General features: G+C 45.2%; 1 protein-coding gene across 1 annotated transcript in view; it reads left to right on the forward strand.

Annotated features, from left to right (window-relative positions):
• Slc49a4 (solute carrier family 49 member 4) overlaps positions 1-15,747 on the forward strand; it is a 75,955-nt gene extending 60,208 nt beyond the window's left edge. Inside the window, exons 8-9 of the mRNA XM_048454380.3 lie at positions 8,495-8,677; positions 14,988-15,747. Coding sequence (XP_048310337.3) covers positions 8,495-8,677; positions 14,988-15,103 — 299 coding nt within the window. The 3' untranslated portion in view covers positions 15,104-15,747. The remainder of the gene's footprint in view (positions 1-8,494; positions 8,678-14,987) is intronic.
• The last annotated feature ends 10,932 nt before the right edge of the window (positions 15,748-26,679 follow it).

Raw genomic sequence — 26,679 nt, forward strand, 5'->3', positions numbered from 1 at the left:
GTTTCTGGCGGGTGGAAGGCAGTCAGTCAGCGCTCATGATTTAATAGTACACTGCCTTCTCCAAACCCATAAATAATTGGTGGATCTGGAAAGTGTCTGATAAACCTACATGCTAGTATCGTTTCCCAACCAGTCTCCAGGCCCACTCGTTCAAGGATTATTTGTTGTGCTTCATTTCTGCAAGATAATTACTTTGCCTTTCAGCCATACAGAACTGTAAACATAGCAAACAGTCAATTTTTATGGGCCTAAAGTATGCCAGCAAAGAGGCTAAACAAGGGTGCCTGCAAATTAACAGCACAGAAGGAAATCATAGCCACTAATGACATCGCACCCAATATTTCCATCCTCATCTGGGCCCAGTTCACGGACCACATGCTAAATTTCCAGTAGATTATGAGGGCTGCTGCCACTACTTTGTAGTGAGAAAATGTGATGATGTGAGAAGAATCACAGCTCAGCAGTGCAGAATCCAAGAGCCAGGCCTGGACCCCAGCTACCTGGGAGGCTGGAGCAGGAAGGTCATAAGTCCATTGCTCAACAACTGTAAAGTGTGTCTGTCTATCTATCTGGATGTGATATTGTTTTGGGTTTCAGGATTTATTTTCAAGTATATATGGGTATGTGCATGTGAGTGCCCATGTCCCTGGAGACCCGAGGGTTCTGGAATCATCGATGGTCATTAGCCACCCTACATGGGTCTTGGGGTCCGAATTCAGGCCCTCACAAGAGCAGTACGTGCTCTCAGGCTCTGACCTATCCCTCCAGCCCCTGTAGATGTGTTTTGTTCTGTATGTTCAGCCTGCTCCAAATCTCTCTCTCTCTCTCTCTCTCTCTCTCTCTCTCTCTCTCTCTCTCTCTCTTTCTGTGTGTGTGTGTGTGTGTGTGTGTGTGTGTGCGCGCACATGCATGAAGGAGGGAGTATGTAGATAGCACATGACTATTTCTATTTACTGCTTGCTGTTTATTTTCATCTGTGTCTTTATTTCCAAAGGAGGTGTTTTCATTTCTAAGTTGACTTTCGATAGGGAAGCAGTTCTAGTAATGGTCTGGTCTAATAACTGCCAACTGTCCTTCCCAGCTTTTCTCCTGAAGTAAAGGCTCTGTTAGTGTGCACCATAAGAAATCTTACCTATAAAGTATATTTGTGTCCTAAACCTAGCCCTCTTGACCTAATTCATAATAAAATGTCTTTGTTTTAAATATTTATATCTTATTTCCTTTTTTGTTGTTTGTTTTTTGTCTCCCACCCTCCCCGCCGCTGCCTGAGACAGGGTTTCTCTGTAGCCCCGGCTGTCCTGGAACTCACTTTGTAGCCCAGGCTGACCTTGAACTCATAGAGATCTGCTTGCCTCTGCTTCTGCTGAAGTACTGGGATTAAAGCCATATGCCACTATGCCTGACAATACATATAATTTTTAAATATTTTGTTGTTGTTTTGAGACAGGGTTTCTCTGTTTAGCCCTGGCTGGAACTCACTTTGTAGACCAAGTTGGTCTTGAATTCACAGAGATTTGTCTGCCTCTGTCTCCTGAGTGCTGGGACTAAAGGAGTGCACCACCACTTCCCAGATATCTTCTTTCTTTCTTTTTCTTTTTTTTTTTTAAATATTTATGTATGTATTTTTTAGGTATGAGTGCTCTGTCTGCTTGTCTGCCTGCAGGCCAGAAGAGGGCACCAGATCTCTTTATAGATGGTTGTGAGTCACTATGTGGTCGCTGGGAATTGAACTCAGGATCTCTGGAAGAGCAACCAGTGCTCTTAACTGCTGAGCCATTTCTTGAGCCTGCTGTCTTATTTTTTTAATAAAACTGCAAACAAACTGCCAGGCAGCGGTGGTGCTTGCCATTAATCCCAGCACTTGGGAGGCAGAGGAAGGCGAATCTCTGTGAGCTTGAGGCCAGCCTGATCTACAAAGAGAGTTCCTAGTCTTGTTCATCTGGGAGCACCATAAGAATTTGTTTTTTACATTCTGGTAAATATCTTCTTGCTAAATGAGTTAAAATTGTCACTGAGCTGCTTAAATGAACTTTACCCATCTAGTACAATGTCTCATTGACTAAATGAACCTTGGGGCTAGAGAGGTGGCTCAATCCTTGAGAATGTACTCTGCTCTTGCAGGGGACTGGAATCTGGTTCTCAATATCCCTAGGGCATCTCACACTTTTCTGTAAGTCCTGCTCCTGGGAGACCTAAAGCCTCTGGCCATCAAGAGTACCAGCAATGTGTGCACATAAGCACACATTCCCCATTATGAATAATAAAAATAAAATAATGAAATAAATTAACCTCTTGCTGGAGATGTAGCTCAGTTGGTAGAATGCCTGCCTAGTGGTCATGTAGTCCTAGGTCCATTCCAGCCCCACACACTTTCTGGGTGTGGTGTTTCATGCTTGGAGGCAGGAGACTCAGAAGCTCAAGGTCTTCCTCAGCTGCATAGCCAGTTCAGGGCCACCTGAGCACCTTGGCACCCTCCCCCTCAAAAGAAACAATAATGGTAAAATTTAAGTGGACTCTCTTCTGTAGCATTTCAGATAGACCTTTGTCTGATGGCAGCTTGCCTTTTCCTAAAGGGGACTTGTAATCGCTGTGCAGCAGCAAGCCCTGGAGAGCGAGCCACCCCTCCCTCTCGCATTAGTGCTCCTCAGCATCTGCAGACATCTGCCATGTCTGGCCCAAATCTGAGCGCACACCCTCCCCCAACTCAACAGCCATGTCAGCACACCACTGACCAACCCGGTCCCTTCGGTGTCGGCGTCCTTAAAACATTGTTAGAGCGGGGCCTGTGAGCTGGTTCAGCAAGTAAAGGGCCTTGTCATGGTGTGGGGATGGGGGGTTGAAATCGCTCAAGGGTGACTGGAAAGAACAGACTCTACAGAGTCGTCCTCACACTTAACAATGTAACACTTTTAAATGTGTCAGAACCTCTTACAGGTGGTCATGAGCTGCCTGGGTGCTGGGAATAGAACTTAAGCAGAACACATTCTTAACCTCTGAGCCATCTATCTCTCCAGATCATAATTTTTTTAAATAATTTATTTGAATTTATTTCATGTGCATTGGTGTAAAGGTGTCAGATCCCCTGGAGTTAGAGTTACAAACAGCTGTGAGCTGCCATGTGGGTGCTGGGAATTGAACCCAGGTCCTCTGGAAGAACAGCCAGTGCTCTTAACCACTGAGCCATCTCTCCAGCCCCCAGATCCTAAATTATTTTCATTTAAAACAAAGCATTCCTGAACTGGTGCACCCAGCTTGCTGCTGTGCTCACAGCCAGAGACCAAGGGGGTATGGCTGCTTAGGATCACGCATGGAATTGCCCTCTTCTCTGTGCTAGAAATGGCTGCCAAGCCAGGGGCCAGCAGAAGAGGGTGATCTCAGTGTCTGTTTACTGCTGTAGCCCCACAGCCTGCACGCGATAGGCTGCTGACACAGGGGTTTGAAGAACGGCTCAAGCTAAGTTTTCCCTTGAAGATACTTAAGCAATAATTTTTCACCCACTCTGCAGATAGATGATTAAAGTTCTTTTCATTTGTAACCCTTGGATGCTCTGCCTTCGCTTCTGTCAATCTGTCTCCGTGCAATCACTTCCAGCTTTGGTATGGAATACAGATGTGAGACACATGCCATGTGAATCAGTACTATTGAATAAAAAATACCAATCTTTGGTGTCTTTTCAGTCTGACACAGTGGCTTGGTAGCAAACAAGCTACAGCCTGTAGGCCTGGACCGTATTATTATCAACACTGTCAGATGGGGATTCCTGGAGGTGACGTGGAAGTAAACGGAGGCCGTCTTCTATAGAAGCAGACTTGTTCTTCAGTCAGAACAGTGAAGGGCAGCTGTCTCTCTAGGACAGCAGAGACTGTGCCCAGGGGCTCAGGGGTTTACAGGGCAGAGAAGGGAACCATCAGAGTGGCAGATTCCATCTGCAGGTCAGTTCCCTATCCTCTCAAAGTAGTAAATACCAAGGGAGGTAATGACCTCCCACCTGAGGGTTTTAGGTCTCTAACCCTTTACTGTGAATTTAACTTGTATTGAAGGAAGTTGAGGGATTAGTTGTTTTCTTTCAGGTCTTTAGCTACTTCAGTTTAAGACATGTAATTTCCCTGCCCTAGAGAGCTGGTAAGACGATCGAGTTTGGTAACAGATGTATGCCAACACAGAGCGCCACAAAATCTTCCAAGTCCAAAGTTACAAAGTTGTGGCTGACCATATCTTCTTTGTTTTGTTTTTCAAGACAGCATTTGTATAAACCAGGCTATCCTGGAGCTCATTCTGTAGACCAGGTTGGCCTTGAGCTTAGAGATTCACCTGCCCCCGCCACCCGAGTGCTGAGATTCGTGGCGTGTGCCCCCACACCTGCCTAGAGTCTCATTAGATGCTGACTGCAGCAGTTCTTAACTGTTCTTAACTGATTTTGGAATTTATTTTGTCTTTTGTAGAAAGGGTCCCAGATAGACCTGACGTGTCAAACTCACTAGATAGCCAAGAATGACATTGAATCTGTCCCCCAGCCTCTACCTCCAGGCTCTGGGCTTACAGTGTGCATGGCTGCACATGACTTATGCCATGCTGGGCCGAAACCCAGGACTTTGCACATGCCAGGCAAGCTCTCTACTACTAAGCTACACCCAGCCTTTCTTGGGAATTTCTTTAGTAACTGCTGATCACCTAGGGCAATGGGTCTGCTCCTGCGGGTTGTGACCCCCTGACCTGAATGGCCCTTTTGCAGGGGTCACCTCAGACCATTGGAAAACATAGATATTTACATTATTATTCATAACAGTAGCAAAATTACAGTCATGAAGCAGCAACAAAAATAATTTTATGGTTGGGGTCACCACAACATGAGGAGCTGTATTAAAGGATCACAGCATTAGGAAGATTGAGAACCACTGACCTTGGAGTTTGTGTATTTTACTTAATGGAAATGTATTCATATGTAATTTTTCTCCCACTAAAGTTTAGTTATTTGGTTTGTCATGGGAATGAGTACTTCCAGGCTGTGATCCAATTTATGTGACTAACATCCATTTTAACTCGACTTTGTATTATATGGGATTTTTTTTTTTGCAGCTTAAACTGCAGACCCATGAAATCTTATTAGCTTTTTTGAAAAAATCTGCGTCAGTGCTTCATTTGTGTTTATTCTGCTAAATTACCTTGATGTTTTAATTGAAAGGCAGTTTATTATAATTTTTGTCTCACTATTATAAAAAGTCATGGAAATATTTAATGATCGTGTAGTTTGAACCCTGTGTGATGAGCAGGAAATTATCCTGTCTGTTTGACTTTGAATAGGTGACACTCACTCACTGAATATATCAAGACTGAACTGAAATTCAAGTAGAAACCAAATTTAGACTTTTTAGCAGTCAGCTCCTATGCTCCGCATGCCCCAGCACACTAAGGAATGTATGTATGGAATCAGCGCGCTCACAGCCTTCTCCCCCTCGCTCTGATTGGGAAGACAGTCACTTAACTCTTCCCTGTGGAAATTGTGTGATTCTTGAGTTTCTGCAGCAGAAAATGATTTCGGCATGCCCATCTGTTTTTAAATCCCTCTTAGTCATCATTTTTATAGAAATGAAAGGAACAGATACCAAGATTGAGGAGATGGCTCAGTGGTAAGAGCCCCTGCTGCTGTTGCAGAAGACCCCAGGGTACCATTTCCAGCACCCACATGGGGCAGTGCTCAACCACCTGTAACTCCAGCTCCAGGGGACCCAGCATCCTCTTCTGGCCTCCTCAGGCACTCACACTACCTGTGTACACGCATGCACATACATTCACATGTGCATACACACACAGACTGAGACAGCTGTGTTTTCACTGGTGGCCCTTGAAGTTACGTCATCCATTTATTCTACACTTAATGTAGCCCATCTGTTCTGCATCTTACAGGGTCTCTAATAGTGAAGTGAGTTTCTTTATGCCAAGGATCCTGGACCCTGACTGGGTGCCTGGCAACTGACAGTGCTGATGGTTTCTGAGTCACGGAGCTAAGACTCTGGGAGGCAGAGTCGTTTCAACTGTCAGTGTTCATTCATAATGAAATTTCCCTCTTGGTCAATAGCTAAGATATGCACATAGTAAAGTAAATGCGCAAACAAGACCCCTAAAATTTAAATAGTAGAAAAAGAAAGTAAAGTGACATCTTTCCACTCGGTGCCTCTGTCTCCCATGCTAGAGATGGCCCTGTCACGAGCCTCTTCTGTGCTGTGGGGAATTTTGACATTTACAGTGTGTATGTGTCTCTGTTTTTTCAGCAGCTTTTCATGTGTGTCTAGCAATATTCGTATAGACAAGTTCCCTTGTTTTTAATTGGCCATATAGCATACCTTTGCTTCAAGAACTTGGGGGATTGTTTAGTTTGTTTTTGTTGTTCCTTTTTGTCAGCGGTGGCTTATTGTTGGGGTTTTTGTCTCGTTTTGTTGAGACAGCTGGCCTCAAACTTGCTGTGTAGGTCAGGATGACCCTGAATTCCTAATCTTCCCACTTCACCAAGTGCTGGGATTACAGGCACAGGTCGCCATGTCCCAGTGTCCTTGTATTGGAATGCTGTTAAATAGAATTCTCACCAGCCAACCCCCAAAAGTGACATACAGCTTTCTTTTTTAAAAAATTTATGTGTATATGTTTGTGTGGTTGTGAATTTGTGCATGTGTGAGTGCATGTGCCTGTGTTGTCCAGAAGGGAGCGTCTGATCCTTGGAGCTGGGATTACAGGTGTGAGTGCTGATAACAAAGCTTGGGTCCTGTGCAAGGACAGTATTGGTTATTAATCTCTGATCTTTTTCTGGTCCCATGTAACTTGTCTTTAATCTTTGCATATGCCACAAACAGTATCTCAGTGACTGTCTTGTGTGTGTGTGTGTGTGTGTGTGTGTGTGTGTGTGTGTACCCACACAGGTAGAGCATATAATCCCTGAAGCAGAACTGCTAAAACAAAGGGTACCCACATTGTTTAAGCTAGATACTTTCAAATCACCAACCAGAAGATGAGCTGTGGGCCCAGCAGCAGTGTTTAACCACAGTAGAACTCAGACCTTTCCCAAGTGACAGTTCTCTAGAGACTCCTGAGCATGGGCCAAGAGAGCTGCTTGAGGGTGTTTGACTAGGCCTCACTTCTCCAAACGCCATGCTTCAGGTGTGTCCCAGGTGTGTCTGTGTAGCAAGCTTGGTAAAAATCAATAGACTCTAATCTCTCCTGTCAAGACCCTGTACCCAGTCTCTTCCAGTATGCACTTCTCAGTGTGTTTCATTTGCCATGTCTGTTCCTTATATTGATCATGATTGTTTCAATCATTCTAATTTATCTGGTTATAATTTCATGTAGGGATATAGCTCTTTTAAAAATAGAAATATAGAGTTTTGGGGTTTTGTCAGGGGGATTCTTTGATTTGTCTTGTCATGGATTGATTTGTTCTGTTCTGAAACGCGGTCTCGCCATAGCCCAAACTGTCTTGAGACTCCGTGAAGTCCAGACTGGCTTTGAACTCAAATCCTCTGCCTCTCCTCCTGAGTGCCGAGTTACAGACCTGAGTTTGGGTTTACAGTCTGGGCTGGAATGGTAAGGTGGGAAGGTTATCTCTAACCGTGTTTTCTCGGAATGGTAAGGTGGGAAGATTATCTCTACCCGTGTTTCCTCAAACATCCAGTTCCATAGTATGATGTGTTTTTGAGTCGGTAGTCCTTTCTGCCCTGATTACCACTGACCAGTTGTTAAATGACTGGACATTGGAAGCAGCATACACTATAAAGCTACCAGTAGCATCCCATCCTCAGTGCACACACGTGAGTCACGCTGAGTAGAGGTACCTCGTGTGGATATTGGAAGCCACTGTGAACCGGTCTCTGCATGAGTAATTTTCAATAACATTTAATGGGTCTTACATTTATCCCTGCATTTTAAGTTCTCTTTAAAATTGTGAAATGAGACAAGATTTGTTAATTACCTTCCTGCATTTCATTCCCTCACCTCGTTTGCCTGTGACTCAGAAAAGTATATTTTTGTTTCTATGAAGCTTTTCATCAGAAGTTTTATTATTTTTATTAAATGTATTTATTGTGTGGGGGCATTGCCACAGCACACAGGTAGAGGTCAAAGGACAGCTTGTGTGAGTCTGTCCTCTCCTCCCACCATGTGGGTTCTGGGCATTGCCCTAAGGTAATCAGGTGCACCCACTGAGCTATCATGCTGGCCCAGAGTGCTTTTAATTCAACTCTCGTGCTAAGTTGCTTTTGTGCTTTGGAATAGCCCAACAGAAAGAGAAAGCAAATAAGCGGGTAGTCATTCAGCAGTGACACCTCTCTTACTGCAGCACCCCCGAGCGAGCAAGCGAGGAGATGACAGCTGTGTGATGTCCTGTCAGGCTCCCATCAGCCACCGAAGCAACTCCAGAGCTGGTGCTGGGGAAAACCCAGAAGCCGCATCTGTCCTGACTCATCGCTGCAGCCTTCCGTGAGCTAAAATATTTGTGTGTTTCTTTCAGTGACATTGTACGCCTCCTGCATCCTCCTGGGAGTGTTTTTGAACAGCAGCGTTCCTATATTTTTCGAGCTTTTTGTGGAAACTGTCTACCCTGTTCCAGAAGGAATTACTTGTGGAGTTGTCACTTTTTTGAGTAATATGTTCATGGGAGTCCTTTTATTTTTTCTCACATTTTACCATACAGGTAAGCATTTGATTCTATTTGCTATCTAAGTGTGTTATGGGACAGGTTTGTGGAACTGATGGATAGGGACCTGTGTGGCGAATTCTCACTAAAGTATATTTATGTAAGCATTCACCCACCAATAAAATGATAACTACAGTTAGGTGGGTTTTTTTTAAGTGTACCCACAGGCACCCCCAGCCCCAGCATGCTTGAATTAACCTGGGCCAGGAGGGTTGTCATTTGTTTCCATGTCTTCCCAGATCACCCTGTGGCCAGGTGATTCCAGCACTCCCGTTCACACTGAAGTCATGGCAATACTACTTATAAAATACACGTAGACCCTGCTCTCTGAGCACAGAGTGTAAATTAGCGTCGGGGTGGTGTGTATGTGGTTCAGAGCTTGGGTACCAATGAGAGGAAGTCAATAAGCTGTGCTGTTCTCTAAAGTGGGGTAGTCCAAGAGGCCATGTTGTTGATAGGGAACTTCCTGACAAGCCTATAATTGAAAGAATAACCATGTTAACCTCCATGACCAAAAAAAAAAAAAAAAAAAAAAAAAAAACCACATTTTCAAAACTTTTAAAGCAACAGAGCAAAATTGTAACAACTTGAACTTCTCTCAACTAGAAAAAAATCATGAAAATGATTCTCATAATGTGGCTAACAGCAAACTAGCTGCTGTCAGGTAGTGTTGCTCACAAAGGTATGGGCATACTACACCTGGTTTGGGCTTAGTTTACAGTGGAGGGGAGGCACTCCGAGTAGTCATAGCTTTTCCTCTCCTATTTCCAGTCAGAAAAACACCTGTAGAAAGGACATTTGCTTTCTCCACAGAGCCTTGCGGCTGTTGTGTTATGGCTTTAATTCACTTCAGTGTGCCACAGTGGAAATTAAGGGGCTGTCACCTCTTTGCATGGCAAAGCATCAGAGCTGGCGTGTGCCCCTAGCATGATAGAAACAATTTTCCGGCCGACGGGCCCAGGTTTACTAAGTGGTCTGTGCAGTCTAGCAGAACCATGGTTTTCCTGTCAACTAGAAATAGAGTTTCTCCTCGGGTGTTTAAAAACAGCAGCTGATGGCGCCTGCTGTTATTCCCCAGTGAATCTCTTCGCCGGTAACTCTCTTCTCTTGGTCTCTAGTATATAACAGATACATATTGATCAGTGTACAGCAGGGCAGGCCTGGTGAAGGCTTCTTTTACTCAGTTACCCCTTACTTCTGGAGTCTCGATACTTTGTTAAGAAAAGATTTCTTTTGCTCATTGTTTTGGAGGTTCCATGCACTGATGCTGTATCAGTCTGGTGAGATCTCCTAGGGCATGCTGAGAAAGATCACGGGGCAAGGTGACATGCCAAGGACAAAGGAGGGGCAGTTATAACTCCCCACTAGACCCCACTTCTCAAAGGCTCGACACACACTGGGGCCCTTGAAAGCTCAGTCCATGTTCTCACACTTCTGCACTGCCTTACTATAGCAGAGTACTAAGCGTTTAGTGCCTATCGCTCTTCTAGCACCAGTAGCAGCTTTTGATAGATCCGCAGAGATTAACCTAGCTCAACTTAGCTGGAAAGCTCATGCCTCGGATTCATAGTGAGCAGAAAAGCACTGAGCACTGTTTCTGCTCACCTCTGCTCTAAAGGGACCTGCTCGTCCCTACCCTAGTGGCACCTGCTCACCCCTGCTCTAAAGGGACCTGCTCACCCCTGCCCTAGTGGCACCTGCTCACCTCTGCTCTAAAGGGACCTGCTCACCCCTGCTCTAAAGGGACCTGCTCACCCCTGCCCTAGTGGCACCTGCTCACCCCTGCCCCCTGCTCACCCCTGCCCTAGTGGCACCTGCTCGTCCCTATCCTAGTGGCACCTGCTCACCCCTGCCCTAGTGGTACCTGCTCACCCCTGCCCTACCAGGGATTTTATGTGGCTGGGAGGAGAGCACCATCCTCTTGTTAGTCATTTGCTGATGGTATGTTCTTTGACATATCTGAAGAGCTGAGCAAGGTGTTGCTGGTTATGTGCTGTTATACATACCTGAACAGCTAGTGCAAGGTCTCTGTCTAACCTGTTGGCTGCCATGAACAAATGAAACCTTTGTAATAATTTTAATCCACCAAAATGGTTTCTAGACAGAAAACTTAGAGTAACCACGGGCCTGTGGGTAGTGAATGTGGGTAGTGAATGTGTGGGTAGTGAACGTGTGGGTAGTGAACGTGTGGGTAGTGAACGTGTGGGTAGTGAACGTGTGGGTAGTGAACGTGTGGGTAGTGAACGTGTGGGTAGTGAACGTGTGGGTAGTGAACGTGTGGGTAGTGAACGTGTAGGTAGTGAATGTGTGGGTAGTGAACGTGTGGGTAGTGAATGTGTGGGTAGGTGAGAGCGAGCACAGTGTGCACTCCCCAAAGGCGTGTGTTCTTGTTGGTAGTTGACTCATTGATGTACAGTGTGAATGAGCAGGCTTCTGTCCTAGAGAAGTGAGCCCTGTCAGTATGTGAAGACCACGAGCACAGGTTACTTACTGTGACCCTCGTTAGCTGTCACTGCCCTGCAAATCCTGTAGCAGGCTGCACCATGAGTTAGGACTTTAAGATTAATTGAAAGTCTACAAATTCTATGCAACAGTTTCCTTCAACCACTCCTAGTGCAGCCCAGTGCCCTAAACAGTTTATATAATAGGCTTGATGAGCATTCACACAGCCAGTGTGGAAATGGCGTAATTCAGCAACTTGAAGATGAAAAATCATCTGGGAAATAGAACTATTAATTGTTCTCTTGTAAGTCCTGAGTTTATTGTCTTTTTTTTAAAGAAAGCCTGGATTTCATTCATTCATTCATTTTGTTTTTAAGAGATGAAGTCTCACTGTATTGCCCAGACTTGTCTCAGACTCCAGGGCCCCAGCCACCCTCCCAAATACCAACAATGACAGATACAGATACGCATCCCCTTGCCTGGCTGAAGCCTGGGTTTTGAGCTGTAAAGAGCTGTGGCTTTTAGTGTTCCTCTCAAGGAAGTAAAGGAAATACACTGCTTCCTTGAGAAGGTTCTTTCCCACCCACACTGAGCAGTCTAGCGACTGTGTCGAATAATTTTTCAAGGCTATATAACTCTCTCCCACATGAATACTTCAGATCAGAACGCCTTGCCTAAGGATGGGTTCCACCTGTGGTTGCTTCCACTAGTCAAGGCCACTAGCTTATGTGAGCTCTGGCCATAGAATCTTTCACATGGAACCATATCTGACATGGGGTTTTCAAGGTCAGTTTCTAAGAAAGAAGTTGCTTGTTCCCTTCTATAAAAGGACGCTTGCTTTGAGTCCTTCAGTAAGTTGTGACAGTTCAGAGATGCCTTATTCTAATAACATCACAGAAAGATCAGTGGGGATGCTGCCGTCTTCCATGTACTCTGAAATGCATTCTGTTTATAATCTGAAGTTTGTGTTCTCTGTTAGTTTTTGGTTCTAAGCTCAGCAGTAAGTTTTGTCTAAATGATTTTGAAGTGGCTGACTGAATTTGAACGTGCAGTGTCACTAGGAAGGTTTTAGGTCCTAGCTGAGGTGGGCACATTCCTGGGAGAATGAAGAGGAGATTCAGCAGATGTGGACTGGTGAGGAATGATGTCATACCTAAGGAAGGTGCTGTGCCATAACCCCTGTGGGGTGGAGGGAGCAGGCATTGATCCGGCATTGGGGTGTCAGCTGGCTGCTCATCAGGAGAATGGAGACAGTTTTGTTAAATGCTGGAGGGCTTTGGAGGTTCTGGTGATGGTATCTGAGGTGATCACACTGTAAACATGGCGACACTGAGAGAGCAGAGAAGAGGTTAGCAACTTCTGGAAGGAGAGGGGATGAGCAGACAGTTCAGAGGTGCTGCAGAGGTTCCAGTGCCGAGGTGCTGTGCACAGTCAGTGTGCTGCACGGGGCCGGTGCCGAGGTGCTGTGCAGAGCCCATGCAGAGCTGAAGATCGGCTGACAATGAGGCTGCAGAGTGGTAGACATTGGCAAGCATTTCTTACAGGAGTGTCTTATAGTCCTGCCTTCCGGCACAGATTTCTGTTTTCTCCAGTGGGAGAATTGGAGCGATTGCAGGAAACAGCCAAAAAGATAAAAAAAAAAAAAAAAAAAAAAAGTTAAGAATGCAAACATTTCGTTGATTGGGCACTATTCAGTTATATTCTGCAACATCAAGCTCAGAAGGTCAGTGGTTTGTTGGCTCGGCAACTTAGATTAAATGTTTAAGGGGGTCTCTCCCCATCCTGTCTCCCAACTGTGCTTTCCATGAATAGTCTTCAGTGAGGAAATGCAGGTACTCCCCTGCCTCTGACCTTTTACTTTCTGAAAAGGGAAGTTATTTAAAGAACACTTGCTGTCTGTTGGACCAAGAGAAATTCCTTAAAATGGATTTGACTTTCCAGAGAGACATAGTAATGAAACAAACATCTGAACCTAGACAGAAGGAATCATTTCACCCTCTAATGAAATAAATGTTCAGCTTTGACAAAATTGGACAGACTCCTTGCCTGACAGAGAGCCAAGGCTAAGTCTGTCATGGCATGTGTTGCTTTGGCTTCCAGTAAATTAAAGTCACTAAGAGTTAGAAGATGCTCTTGTGAAGCTATTGTCAGGTATCGACTTCCTTTTATCTGGTGCTTACGGTGTGGCCTCCAAGTCGGCGTACTGTTAGCACAGCCTGTGCTGCCGTGGTCAGTCCCTCTCCCTGCTTCATCTTGCCTAGTAAGATTAGCATCAGAAATCCAGGCTGTGTGTAACAGAAAAGCAGAAAATGCCCTAGTGTCCTTTCAGGGACTGTGAGAGTGAAGGCAGGACAATCGGGACCGGAGCTTTCTCTCAGTGTTTGGGGTCCATGAAATCCAGGCAGGGTGCAGATGCCCCTTGGCAGAAAGTGATGATGGGAGTTCACATCTGTTTACACTGTGGGATGGCGAGCCTGGCATTAACCGCAGTAGCTGAGAGGTAAGGAGGTGCCTTGTGAGCACAGCATAGAAAGTTGCCGCCGCACCTGCTGTTCCAGCCAGTGTCCCGATGCCTCCATTTCTGGGTAAACTAAAGCAGTGGTGTGAGGGTTCTAGAATGACACTGAGACTGCGACAGCATTAGCAGTTTGAGGGAAGTGTAAGGAGAAGAAAGAAGGGAAAAGCCATACTCATTTTTTCCATTGGAACTGATGATATTAGACCAGAGAAGTTGTCACCAACACCACTGACAAGTTCTTCATGCCAACAAGCTGATCTCCCCCAAGCCTGGAGGTTGGTGAGGCCAGAGGGAAGGACAGACAGGACAGTCACAGCTGAGTGACAGCAAATGCTAGGGAATGTCCTGTTACTCCTAGTTCACGAGAGTGTTTTTTAAAGCTGATTCTTGATGCCATTAAACCAAGGTAACAGTCAGGTCGCTTTTACAGCTTTCCTAATGATTGGCATAATCCATGACTGTCCATGATAATGGGGGGGGGCTAGAAAAGTTAAAAACTGAGCTCTCTCTAGGAGTAGAAATGATTAAAACCTAAATGTTTTACCTTCTTTTCCATGTATTCTAATTCATTTTGCAGTGGTTACTGTTTAATATTTTTGTAGAGAAGTACATATTTCCATCAAAAAATACAAAAATGTTATCTTAAAAGGCAATTGATAAGGGAGGGAGAGAGTTCGTGGGTTGCTGTGCAAACATGAGGACCTAACTAATTCTCGGCACACATGTGAAGAGATTGGCATGGCATGGTGACACGCTTCTGTAACTCCAGCACTGCTGGGGTGGAGACAGGAGGATTGCTGAGGATTGCTAACCACAGGTGCAGCTGGTAAAACAAAACCTCATAAGCTCCAGGTTCAGTGAGAGACCTTGTCTCAAGGGATTAAGGCAGAGTGTGATAGAGAAAGCCACTGAACTCTTCCTGGCCTCTGGATGTGTGTGCACCTGTGTGTATATGCGTGTGTACATATAAAAAAAATGAGGTGGTTTTTCTCTTTACCTAAACCCACCAGGTGTTTCTGAATAGACAGAAGAGTCACTGTGTTATAGGGCACTTAAAAAAGAATTAACAAGCTAACACTTAAAGTGATCAATTTTCCCCCTTTCAACTAATAGATTGATTTTGCAACCAAAGTCAAGGTATATTAAACTGATGAAAAGTTGTTAGCAACATCGATTAAATATTCCACATGAAAGTCGGGTAATGTATTACACACACCACTTAGCCTCCATACTGTCAGTGTGTCATGAAATGGCTTCCAGGTGCCTTTGTTATATGTGCTTTGGGATGCAGAGCAGACTCGGGGATGCAAAGATACTTAAAACTTGATTTTTTTTTTTAACTTACAGAGTTGTCTTGGTTCAACTGGTGCCTTCCCGGGTCGTGTCTGCTCAGTCTTCTCCTCATTCTGTGCTTCAGGGAATCCTATGACAGACTCTACCTTGATGTGGTTGTCTCTGTGTAATGCCACAGACTCACAGGACTGCAGAGGGACGAGACGTCAGCCCTGCACATTTGCTTGGAATTGCACATCCCACGGGAGGAAAGGAGAGGAAACTTCTTTCCGAGGTTTCGCTAGGTTACAGAGTCTCACATTAATTTAATGACTACTAGGTAATAATAATGGCAGGACTTGAGTGTCACGGGGATTTGAAAACTCTGTGGACAGCACACCTGTGCTGACGGCTGCACACCTGCGCTGACAGTACACCTGCGCTGGCTGCACACCTGCGCTGGCTACACACCTGCGCTGGCGGCACACCTGCACTGACAGTACACCTGCGCTGGCTGCACACCTGCGCTGGCTTCTGGAGTAGAGGTGTGACATCTCACATGGGATGCACTGCCCACGTAAGCAGCCCCTGTGTGCGTTGTTCCTGTGCTAACCAACTGAGGAGCTGAATTAGGAGAAGAAGCAAGGGTGTTGGTCCCATGAAGATGACTCCTCCCAGGCACGCGACAGAAGAATAGGAGAAACGCCACTAACTTCTGAAGACGTTTGAACCCTATATCAGGTTTTAATTACAGAATAGCCACGCCGTATAGCAGTGATAGAAGTTGGCCACATGTACACTACATGTTTTTCTAATAAAGCCATTTCTTATATGACTCTCTTTATTTTTAATCAGGTTGGAAGCCTTTCGCTGTCTTTGGGCACAGGCACTGCCTCACCCTCACTTGCCCTTGTTTCTGTGAATACAGCGTCTGTCGCTGCAGCAAGGTGACTAACTGCCCGATAGGGCTGCATTAGCTGTTGTGTGAAAAGTGTAATTCCATTATGATTTAGCACTTTGTTGAAGATGAAATGAGAGCCACACAAAGCACGTGTGTCTGCGGCACTGTGTGGTAGCACAAGTGTAAAGTTGAGCGACCACTGTTATTTACCAGGTTAGATTGTGTTTATATGACCCCCATTTGGAAAGAACAGTGTATAACCTTGAAGGTTTCAGATCTGTGCGTGATTTCCGAATTTAATTCTTGTGTTTTAATTTAGCTTGTAATACTACTCAATTCTAAATGAAGTTATTGTATTTGATTGGACAGCATTTTCCCAATACCTATTTCTTTCTATAAATAATGGATTTTTAAAAAAAAAAACAACAAAACATACTCACTGGATGGCTCTTGGACCTGTCTTTCCCTGGGTCATACAATTCTCTGTGATGGGCCTGTGACACTTGACTGCTCACGGTTCCATAGCTCCTCTCACACAGAACCAAGCCTTCCCCAAACTTCCAGAGCAGCAACCTCCACGGTCTGCTTCCTCTTTCCCCTTTTCTCACATGAAATAGCAACTCCATTGCCAGCCAGCTCTGCTTGCAGCTCCTTCTTCATGCAGGTGGAAGGCAGCTCCCAGTAGCCCGGGTGGAAGGCTGGGCAGTGCTCACAGAAGTGAGCCAGCCCTGTGCACCATCGCACACCTGCAGGTGCACCTCCAGCCCTGTGCACCATCGCACACCTGCAGGTGCATCCTCTTGCCGCAAATTCAAGTGGAAGACTATGCACCAACTACCTTGGCCTTGAAGGAGGGGGTCTGGGGTTGTCTAGTATCTTCTGCGGCCCTAAATTGTGAGGGGAGCAAGGCAGAGCCCCCGGATTCCACCCCTGTCTCCAGTCACAGCTGCATTAACCAGTCTGCTCCCTTAGCAGCGAGAACGATTAACTCAGTCAGGCTTAGTTCCACTAACTTGTCCTCATCCTTCTTAAAGTGTAAGAGAAGGCAGAACTATGAAGATGATGGGAAGCTTGTCACTGTGGCCGTGCAAGACAGCCACCTCCCATTTAGGGAAGATAGAGAAAGCAGAGGGAAGAAATGTGAAGTGTTGGCTGGTGCTATCTATATCCAGTCTGCTATAATAAGACTTCTGATGAGGAACATTTTAATTAATGGTTAATTCTACTTTTAACATGAAGTAAAGAATAACGCTTTAAGAATAGAACCAAAAATAGCTAATCACTTGAAGACATTCCAAGGGGGTGGGGATACATTGTGCTGGTCAACGACTCTTCTCTTCAGCACGCCTGAGGCGAGGCCAGCCGCCCCCCTCAACTGTATGGCCTCCCCCTCCAGCAAACAGCTGCTCTTCTCATGGGCGCAATTCTCCTGAGTGATGAAAACTTCATGGGGCAGCCAGTAAGGTCGCAGGAAGGGCGGGGCGGTGTGTCCTGTACCTGAGGGTTGCAAATCCTGTTGTTTCTAGTAGTCAGCACACACGAGCTTCGTCCTTGTCTCACACTGGAAGAAGTCTTAGCCCTCTGCCAGTCCCAGCTCTCTGTAGAATTTATAGAAACAACCCTAGAAAGGTAAATTACCTTGACAAAAGACTGGAATCATCCAGCGTCTGCAGGGCTCTGTGCCAGGGTGCCCTTGGATGTTCAAGGCCTCTGTAGAAAATGAGTTAGTGTTTGCATGTTGCCCCCCCCCCCCCACCCGACACCTCCAAGGTATTTGAAACCGTATTCTAGAATACTTGAACTGCCTGGTCCAATCTGTGTGTAGCTATGCTGTATTGCTAGGAAGGAAGAAAAAGTCTACATGCTCAGTTCAGTTGCAGGGTTTGTTTTCAAATATTTCAGATCTGTGGCGGATTGAGTCCATAGATGCAGAAGTGGAGAGGGCACTGTAGTGGCCACACATGTAGACCTGTATTTTCCGTGGAGGGAGCACTGTAGTGACCACACACGTAGACCTGTATTTTCCATGGAGGGGGCACTGTAGTGACCACACATGTAGACCTGTATTTTCCATGGAGGGGGCACTGTAGTGGCCACACATGTAGAACTGTATTTTCCGTGGAGGGGGCACTGTAGTGACCACACATGTAGACCTGTATTTTCCTTGGAGAGGGCACCGTAGTGACCACACATGTAGACCTTTATATTCAGTGGAAGGGATACTGTAATGACAAACATTTTTATGTTTTTTCCTAGTATTTTCCGAGTCTCAGACTCACATTTTCCCCTCTACTTCACAGCACTACAGCTTAATTTAAAATGCTTAGGTTATTTGCAAAGATTCACGTGTCCAGACAGGAGGGGTCGCAGAGTGTACCGACTACCACTCTGTGGGTCGGAACTGCATCGGCTGTTTCTTCATACAGTTTAAGCCATGTCACAGGCATGCTGGCGTCTCTCCAGTCTTCCCTCGCAGGGACTTTATGCAAAGATTCTGATGAATAATTCAGGCTTCATAAGTGAGCCTACAGCATTATTAATTGGTGAGGACGTGCTACCATCTAGGCTCCCTGTGGCTTATCAATTAATACTTCACAGTTCATGGGAAGAAGTGTTTTTAATATGATCCATGGTAGAGATGTAGGAACAAGATAATTACACAGACGCACTTCCCTGGAAGAAGGAATTCACAAGAGGGAATCGAGTACACATGTAATTTTGCATATTTAAATGTGGATGGCCTAAGGGCCAGGTCTTATCCTGGATCATATATTCATGTTTAATTATTGAAAATGTTTACAGCTTGTTTTTAATGAAGCCTGTCTAACGAGGGATCCAGGCTAAGGGACTTGAAGTTGAAGAGATTAAATCCCCATCTACTTATCTTTTAATTGGTTTTTTAAAAACTCTTATTTTTACTAAAATTGAGTACTCATCTTGCATTCTGCCTAAATGCCAGGTTTTTTTTTAAAAAAAATTAAGATCAAATACAAATACATAGCAGATTTGCTTTCAGTTAATGCTAAAACTCACATTAATTGTACATTTGTTCTTGAAATACTAGGTACAGGGATTACTATGATCATGTAAAAACTGTGTGCATGAGGCTAGAGGTGTAGCTCAGTGGTAGAGCGCTTTCCCAAGGTACACAAGGCCCTGGGTACAGTCCTCGGCACCAAAACAACAAAAGCTCTGTCACGTCAAAATACAAAGCTATAAAAACATTTGAGCAGGCTTAGACATACAAAAAAGATACAATTTATTACAATCATATAGAAGGGGATGAGATAAATCTTATCTATGACAGCAATTTGCTAGTCTGTTAGAAAAGATAGTGCAGGAAAATGGAATGTTCTGGAACAGAAGTTTATGGTGGGTTTTGCTGTACTATCAAGAGCATGGACCAGAGGTCTCTGCCAGGACAGGCATCTTGGCCATCCTGAGACCTCCTCCCCTCAGTACCCTCCTGGCTCAAGTGGAAACTCAGACTCGGGAGACAGCCCCAGGGATAAGTGCCAGGACACCAAGGGAACCCAAAGGCTGCTGCCCCTGGGTGGGAGATGGGAGTGAGAGAGGCTAGCCCTAGCTCCACTCAATCCTACGGATTCCTGGAGTTCCAGCTTGCTCGGCTTGCCTGAAGTACCCCAGATTTCTGCATCATGGATGACTGCCCTCGGCTTTGTGCCCAAGACACCTTACTTCCCTGCACTGACTTCCTGTGGCTTCTTGACCAAAGCCCTTCCACAGCCTTTCAGAAGAAGGGGCAGTCTCCTCTCTAAGGAGCAGACAAGCATCATTTACTGTTGTCCCTCCTGAAAAGGACACAGACCCAGGAAGAACCTAAGGAATGCCAGGAAAAGATCAGTATTTCCAGCAAGAGTCTTAAAAACTAGACCGCCTCCATGAACTGGGAGTTTCAGGGGTCTACAAAGGGACGTCGTGGTCATCATGTGTGTTTAAACGATGAACTCATTGTTTGATTGGTCCTTTGGATGTTGCCTTACTACCAGGTAGGCCTCAGCCACTTACTACCGTCTCAGCCACTTTCCAGGACAACAGCGAACAGCAATTGGTCTTTCCATTAAACAAGGCTTTGTGTGTGTGTGTGTGTGTGTGTGTGTGTGTGTGTGTGTGTCTGTGTCTGTGTGTCTGTGCATGTCTGTGTGTGTGTTAATGCAAAAACAGAATGATCATTTCTCAGCCTCTTAGCCAGATCAAGTGTAAAAAGTGAAAACAAAGTGTAGCATGGACACCACAAACCATTTTAGCTCCAAACATAGGCTCGGCACATTGCAAGGCTGGGGCTTGCCAGAAAACCCCAATGCTGTGGTGCTCCTCAGTTGCCCCACCAAATCCTCTCATTTATGAGGTTTCTGCTGGTTAGACAAAATGGTCAGGCGTATGAACTTCCAGACCCCTTTGGATTGCCTTAATCCTAGGAAGTAATACTCCTTTGAAACAACTACCATTTTTAATCAAGGTCTGTCTGCCTTGGCTTGCCTTCCCATTTCCTCAGAGGACTACGGGATGAAACAGATGATCTTATTCAAGCTTCTCGGTTTACAAATAAGCAAGCAGAGAGCCTCTTGAGGGAGATGGCATGACTGGATTCTAACAGACCCCTGGGCTCCGGGGCCTGAATTCTTTTCACCAGATCAGAGTCTGAAAGTAAATTTTTTTTCCTGAGACAGAGCTTCTCTGTGTAACAGTCCTGGCTGTCCCGGAACTTGCTCGATAAACCAGGCTAAAAGTAATCTTTTAAAATAAAATTTCTTTCACTTCTGAAGTTTTGGAGGAAAACACAAATAAAATATCTATCCAAGGCATGTGTTTCTGAAAATGTATCTTAACCCCTCAGTCTGTTAAGATTTCTGTAAGCAGGGCGTGGTGGGCACACACCTTTGATCCCAGTACTTGGGAGGCAGAGGCAGGTGGATCTCTGTGAGTTAGAGGCCAGCCTGGTCTACATAGCAAGTTGAAGACCATCCAGGGATCCATAGTGAAACCCTGTCCATGCATTTACATAGATACTTATGGGAACATAGTATCCAGTCATCTGCTGAACTGTTTCTCATGGCTTCTCTCTCCAGACTTTTCAACACAGCTGGTTCTATATCAGCCAGCTCTAGCTTTCCTGAGATTGCAGTGTGAATTCTAGTGTGCACGTTCCTATTTCCTTACTGAGAAGACAGTTTCTGTTAATTGCTCCCTCAACTGAGATCCTACACTGCAAGTGAGAGAGAATGACCCCTGAATCCAAACTGGTCTTCCACACAGGGCTTTCCTGGCTTCCCTGTCTCTGTGGAGGCACAAGAACAAGATGCTGAAAGAGTAAGTGTGTGGTGTCTCGTGTTTTTAAAATAATAGCTCACCACAGTTCTGATAATCCTTACTGTTGACTTGTTACCGTCCGTAGCCACCCAGCTTCTCAAGCACCAGCAGGCCCCTGCTCCATAGGAAAGCAAGAACTCAGTGTTCTTGGTCCTTTCATCCGTGTGTGTGTGTGTGTGTGTGTGTGTGTGTGTGTGTGTGTCTACAGGCCAAACAGAGAACTTCACATGCTAGGCAAGGGCGGTGGCACAAAGCTACACCCAGTCTTTTCCCTGAGACAACATCTCATCAGGTTGCTCAGGCTGGCCTTGAACTTGAAATCCTCCTGCCTCAGCTCTCTGAGTAGCTGGGATGACATTCCTATGACACCAGGTCCAACTTGGGTGACTTCTCTCCGTTCCACCTGCTTACTCCTTTTTGCTCATTTACAAACTATTTCTGACCCTGCTTGGAAGCAAGCTGTGTTACACTTGGTGACCAGCAGCAGAGAGCTGGCCTTGCTGTTTCCTCGTGGCCTGGACTAGAGAGGACACAGGGCACAGGCCCGTGGGCTTCTGGCTCTCATGCCAGGCCTAGTGACTGCCACCGTCTGACCTTGAGCAATCCATTTCTCCTTCATGCACATCTCGAAAATGAGGGGTAGGCAGTGATGTTCCCAGGGGTTTCTTACGCTTCAGAAATCCCCATCTATGCATATTGCCGTGTTGGAAATGACTGAGGCATCCTCGGTCTGTAGCCAAAAGAGCCTCCTGGTGCTTTCATGTTCATTTGCGAAGCAGCGCCCTCTCCCCCGGTACCGTGTCCCTGAAAACATGAAATACTATGCTGCGTTCACTTACAGTAAGAAGAGGTGGCTTTCTGGTGTCTGTGGTGGGAGATAAGCTTCAGGTGCTGTTTATCTTCCCAAAGGACTTTATATATGAATGCAGGATTTATTAAATTTATCAAACACAATAAGAGAAAATCTGCTGCCTGATGTTGAGATAGTGTTCCGGCAGACAGGTAGAAAGAAGTATTGCATTTGCTCATTGGAGTCAGACCAAGCCAGATTTCTGTCCTTCGGTTTGATTCATCGTGAGGTGGCCTGAGCTTCCAGTTGCAGAAATAAAACCGCCAGGTCAGACAGGAAGGATTGTCCTTGGATGTGTGTCTCTAGGGTTCTGGCACCAAGTCACTGTAAGGTGCTTGGCAGAGATGACCCCTCTGAAAGGCCGAAATCTCCTAATCAAGCAAACATCGAAGTGTGTTCCACGTGCTGGTGTCAGCGAATGGAGCTCTGCTTCCACTTTAAGGTGGGCACATTAGTTGCCAGGGACAGATATGAACCCAAATTTGGGGGTATTCAGTGTATATCCGGGAAAAGTAAAAGTAGGGAAAAACAATGCTTCTGCCTTCCAGAACTTTCCCAAAAGATGACAGGTGGGGGGAGGGGAGACAAGTTCTGTGTTGTTTGCTTTTCTCAATTCTATAACAAAACACTTGGCACACACGACTTGAAGGAAGGGTGTGTGTGGGTTCAGAGTCTGAGGGTGCAGTCCACTGGGCCGGGAAGGTGAGGCAGCAAGAGGGGGAGGCGGGTCACATGATGCCTGCAGTCAGGACGCAGAGGTAGGTGAATGCTGGTATTCAGCCTGCCTCCTTTTACTTTTTGTTCACTCTGGGACCCCAGCCAATACTGACTGGTACTATCCAGACTCAGGATGGGCCTTCTCTTCTCATCTAATTCTGTCCAGAAATGCCCTCGCAGACAGGCTCCAGTCTAGCTGAAGATGACCATTGGGCTTCACAAACTGAATGTGAAGAGGTCTTTTGTGCCCAGCATGCTTGAGGCTTTGAGCAAGTGGGTCTGTTCCCTCTGAGTTGCTGCTCTCTCAATCTCTAGAATGGGAGAGTGAGTGGAAGGAACCCTTTGGTCCACACCTGTGAGTCACACACACAGAAAGTAAACAAGGACTGGAGGGTAATAGCTTTTAAAAGAATGTTTTTATTAATTCTTGGAGAATTTCATATAATGCCTAGTCTGGATTATATTTATTCCCCTCCTCTAATCTCTCCCTACCCATCAACTTCCTGGCCAACTCCTTCCCTTCCCCATCAAGGCCAGTTTGTGCTGGCTGACTACTGCAGTATGTGGGGCCCACATGGGGTGTGGTTGATCGGCCAAGTCAGTTGAAGAAAGAGGACTCTTTCCACTCTTTCCGTCCCGCAACAATCAAAGGCCAATAGCTCCTTGACTAGAGTTGGGAGCTCCTGCCCCTCTCCCTTCTCCAGCCTGGCTTGAGCCTGAAGAGGCCTGTGCACTCTGTCACAATCGCTTTGAATTCATATGTGCATCTGTATCTGCAAACACTGCTTCCTTGAGTCATTCACCACCTCTGACTCCTGCCGTCTCGCTGCCCCCTCTTCCACAGTTGTAACGGAGCCGTGTGACATAGATGCCCCAGTTAGGGCTCGATGGAGTGTGATACCTTTGTTTCTTTACCCCCAATTTGCACTTTGCATTTTCAGACAAACCAAACACTTCCATGAGGCCTGTCTGTGGGCTCTTAGAGATGTCAGAGTGTCACCGTGTCTGCATGATTCTTCATTCTGTCTACAAAGTGAGTTTGTGCGTACAGTATATAGCTAGAAAGACAGTAGAGAACGGGAAAGATGACCCCAGAACCTTTCTGAAAGATTTTTTTTTAGAACCTTGTCTTCTTCTCACAGAGAAGCCATGTTAAGTTTGCAGTACCCATGCCTGGCAGCTCACAACTGCCCATACCTCCACCTGCAAGGCATCTGGCACCCTCTTCTGGGCTCTGCAGACACTCACTCTTACACAAGTTCATATTCTAACACAAGGCCTACATAAATAAAAATAAATCTTTCTCAAAACTTCTAAAACAGAAACAAAAGCATCTACTCTCCTGAACTAACAATTGTAAAGAAATCATGCATTTTCCAAATTCATAATCATGCCTAGCAAAGCCCAAATATTGTCTCTTATCAACCATAATTGAATCTGTCAATTTTGTGGACACGAAAACCTCAGCTCTCATCTAAAAAGGAAAAAGAGATAGTTGATTCTGTAGATACATGAGTGACCATGGCCTCACAATGGCTTTCAACCTTCCTAATACTGTGACCCTTTAATACAGTTCCTCATGTTGTGGTGACCCCCCAGCCATAAAATTATTTTGTTGCTACTTTATAACTGTAATTTTTCTACTTCATAGCTGTAATTTTGTGACTGGTGTGTCTGTTAATAATTGTAATTATTTGATATGTGACCTTCAAAGAGGTCGCAACCCACAGGTTGAGAACCACTGGCCTAGGAGAACAGATATGGGTTACCACAAATACTGTAAAATATGGTGACAGTTTCAGAAAGTTTTTTTGATAACTTTATAGTAACAGGGGTGACCCTCCTGCTGGCTGAACTGCCCTACTCCATAGATTTGGTTCCCAAAGACTCATTCCACTGCCCCCCACACACCTCATCACCCATCCTGCTGTGGAGCCCCTACCTCCAACTCCAGCAGATTTCTGACTTTCCCAGCAAGAAAAAAAAAACAAAACAAAACAGGTGACTGCAGGGAGAGACTCCCCGCTGCACCGGAGACCACGGTGCAGCCATCACAGATAGGTGGCCCACCAACAAACCTCCTTGGCTCACTAAAGCTCCCATTCTCCATTCACCATATCCCACCCCTAACTCAGGCAGAGGCTCCCCCCCCCTTACTGCACTAAAGGCAGTCCAGTCCCCAACTTGGACAGAGACTCCCTACTGGAACAGAGGTCATTCTGGCCATAAGAAATCTAGACCACAAAGACCAGAAGACCAAAGAGGACAGAGAAAACAAGGAACAAAACACCTATCCAGCAAAGACAAACTCAGAAATCAGCACCTAGACCTAGAATCATCCCAACCCCAGATGGCTAAACCCCAGTAATGTAAGAATACAAACAGCAACAGCCGGGCAACGTGGTACCACCCAAGCCCAACTACCCTGCGACGGCAAGCTCTGAATATTCTACTGCAGCTGAAGCACAAGAAAACGACCTTAAAACCAGTTTTATGAAGCTGATAGAGGTCTTTAAAAAGGAAATGAAAAAAATCTCTTTAAAAAAATCTAGGAAGAGACAAACAAAAGATTGGAGGAAATCAGTAAATCCCTTAAAGAATGCCAAAAAGTCAAGAAAAAAACAAGCAGGTGAAGGAAACTGTTCAAGACCTGAAAATGGAAATAGACGCAATAAAGAAAACACAACCTGAGGGAAAACTGGAAATGGACAATCTGGGTAAAAGAACAGGAATTAAAGATGCAAGCATCACCAACAGAATACAGGAGATGGAAGGGAGAATCTTAGGTATTGAAGATACAATAGAAGAAATACATTCACCGGTCAAAGAAAATGTTAAATCTAAAAAACTCATAACACAAAACATCCAGAAAATATGAACACTATGAAAACACCAAATCTAAGAATAATAGGAATAAAAGAAGAAGAATCCCAACTCAAAAACCCAGAAAATATATTTAACAAAATCACAGAAAGAAATTTTCCTAACCTAAAGAAGAACATGGATAAAGAGGTACAAGGAGTTTACAAAACTTTCTAGTAACTAAGGAAGTCATGTATCAAGATACTTCAAAGACATTTTAATTAAAAATTTTGTATGTGGGTGGGCTGGGGGCTGGGCATCCTCCCATAAAGGATGTTCATGGAGGCCAGAAGAACGTGTTGGATTCCCTGGAGCTGGAGTCACAGGCAGTTGTGAGCCATCTAATGTTGACACTGAGAGCCAAACTCAGGTCCTCGGCTCCTAACTGTTGAGCCATCTCACCAGCCCCCAAGACACTCCTTAAATACACGGGAGGAAGCATTAAATAGACAGATTATGAGTAGAGCAACATGGGGAAATTCCATCTATCAGTCTCAGATGCTATCTGATAACATTCTTAGCCTTTAGGTTAGTAAGGTCTTTGTTAGTACATCCTGAAAGGATTTAACCAATAGACAAATGTTAGGTCAAGTACTGAGGTAGCTAATCAGTGACTATAGTGACTGAGATAGCCCAGGATAACTCAGCCCTGGATCTGTAACATTCCAACTCCTCACAACCATTTGAGATTCTTATAGATGTTCAACGTAGGTGCAACTTTTAGGCTGGGAACTTCAGTTAATTTCAAGAAAAGGTTTTCCTGTCCTGCTAAATTTCTTTTGTGAGTTAAGACGCTGGGTTGGGAGATTGCATAGAATCAACATGGGCCTGAGGAATTGAACCCTTCTGTGTGTTTCCAAGGCTGGGGAATCTGTTGTTTTCTTGGGGAAATGGAAGCTGTTGGCACTAACCGGAAGTTCCTGCAGAACTTAATTGTAGACTTTCTAAGAGTAGGTGCTCCAATGGCTGTGGAATCTCTATGGGGAATTTGAGTTTTAGCAAAGGCTTATACTGAAAGGGAGTGTTTTAATCCATAGAGGTTAGGATGTCAACCTCCAGATAGGAAGGGGTTCCTTTTGGGGCTGAGACCACAGAATCCCTTGAAG

This window comes from Myodes glareolus, chromosome 2 (genome assembly GCF_982192425.1).
Source record: "Myodes glareolus chromosome 2, mMyoGla1.1, whole genome shotgun sequence".
Classification (NCBI taxonomy): Eukaryota; Metazoa; Chordata; class Mammalia; order Rodentia; family Cricetidae; genus Myodes; species Myodes glareolus.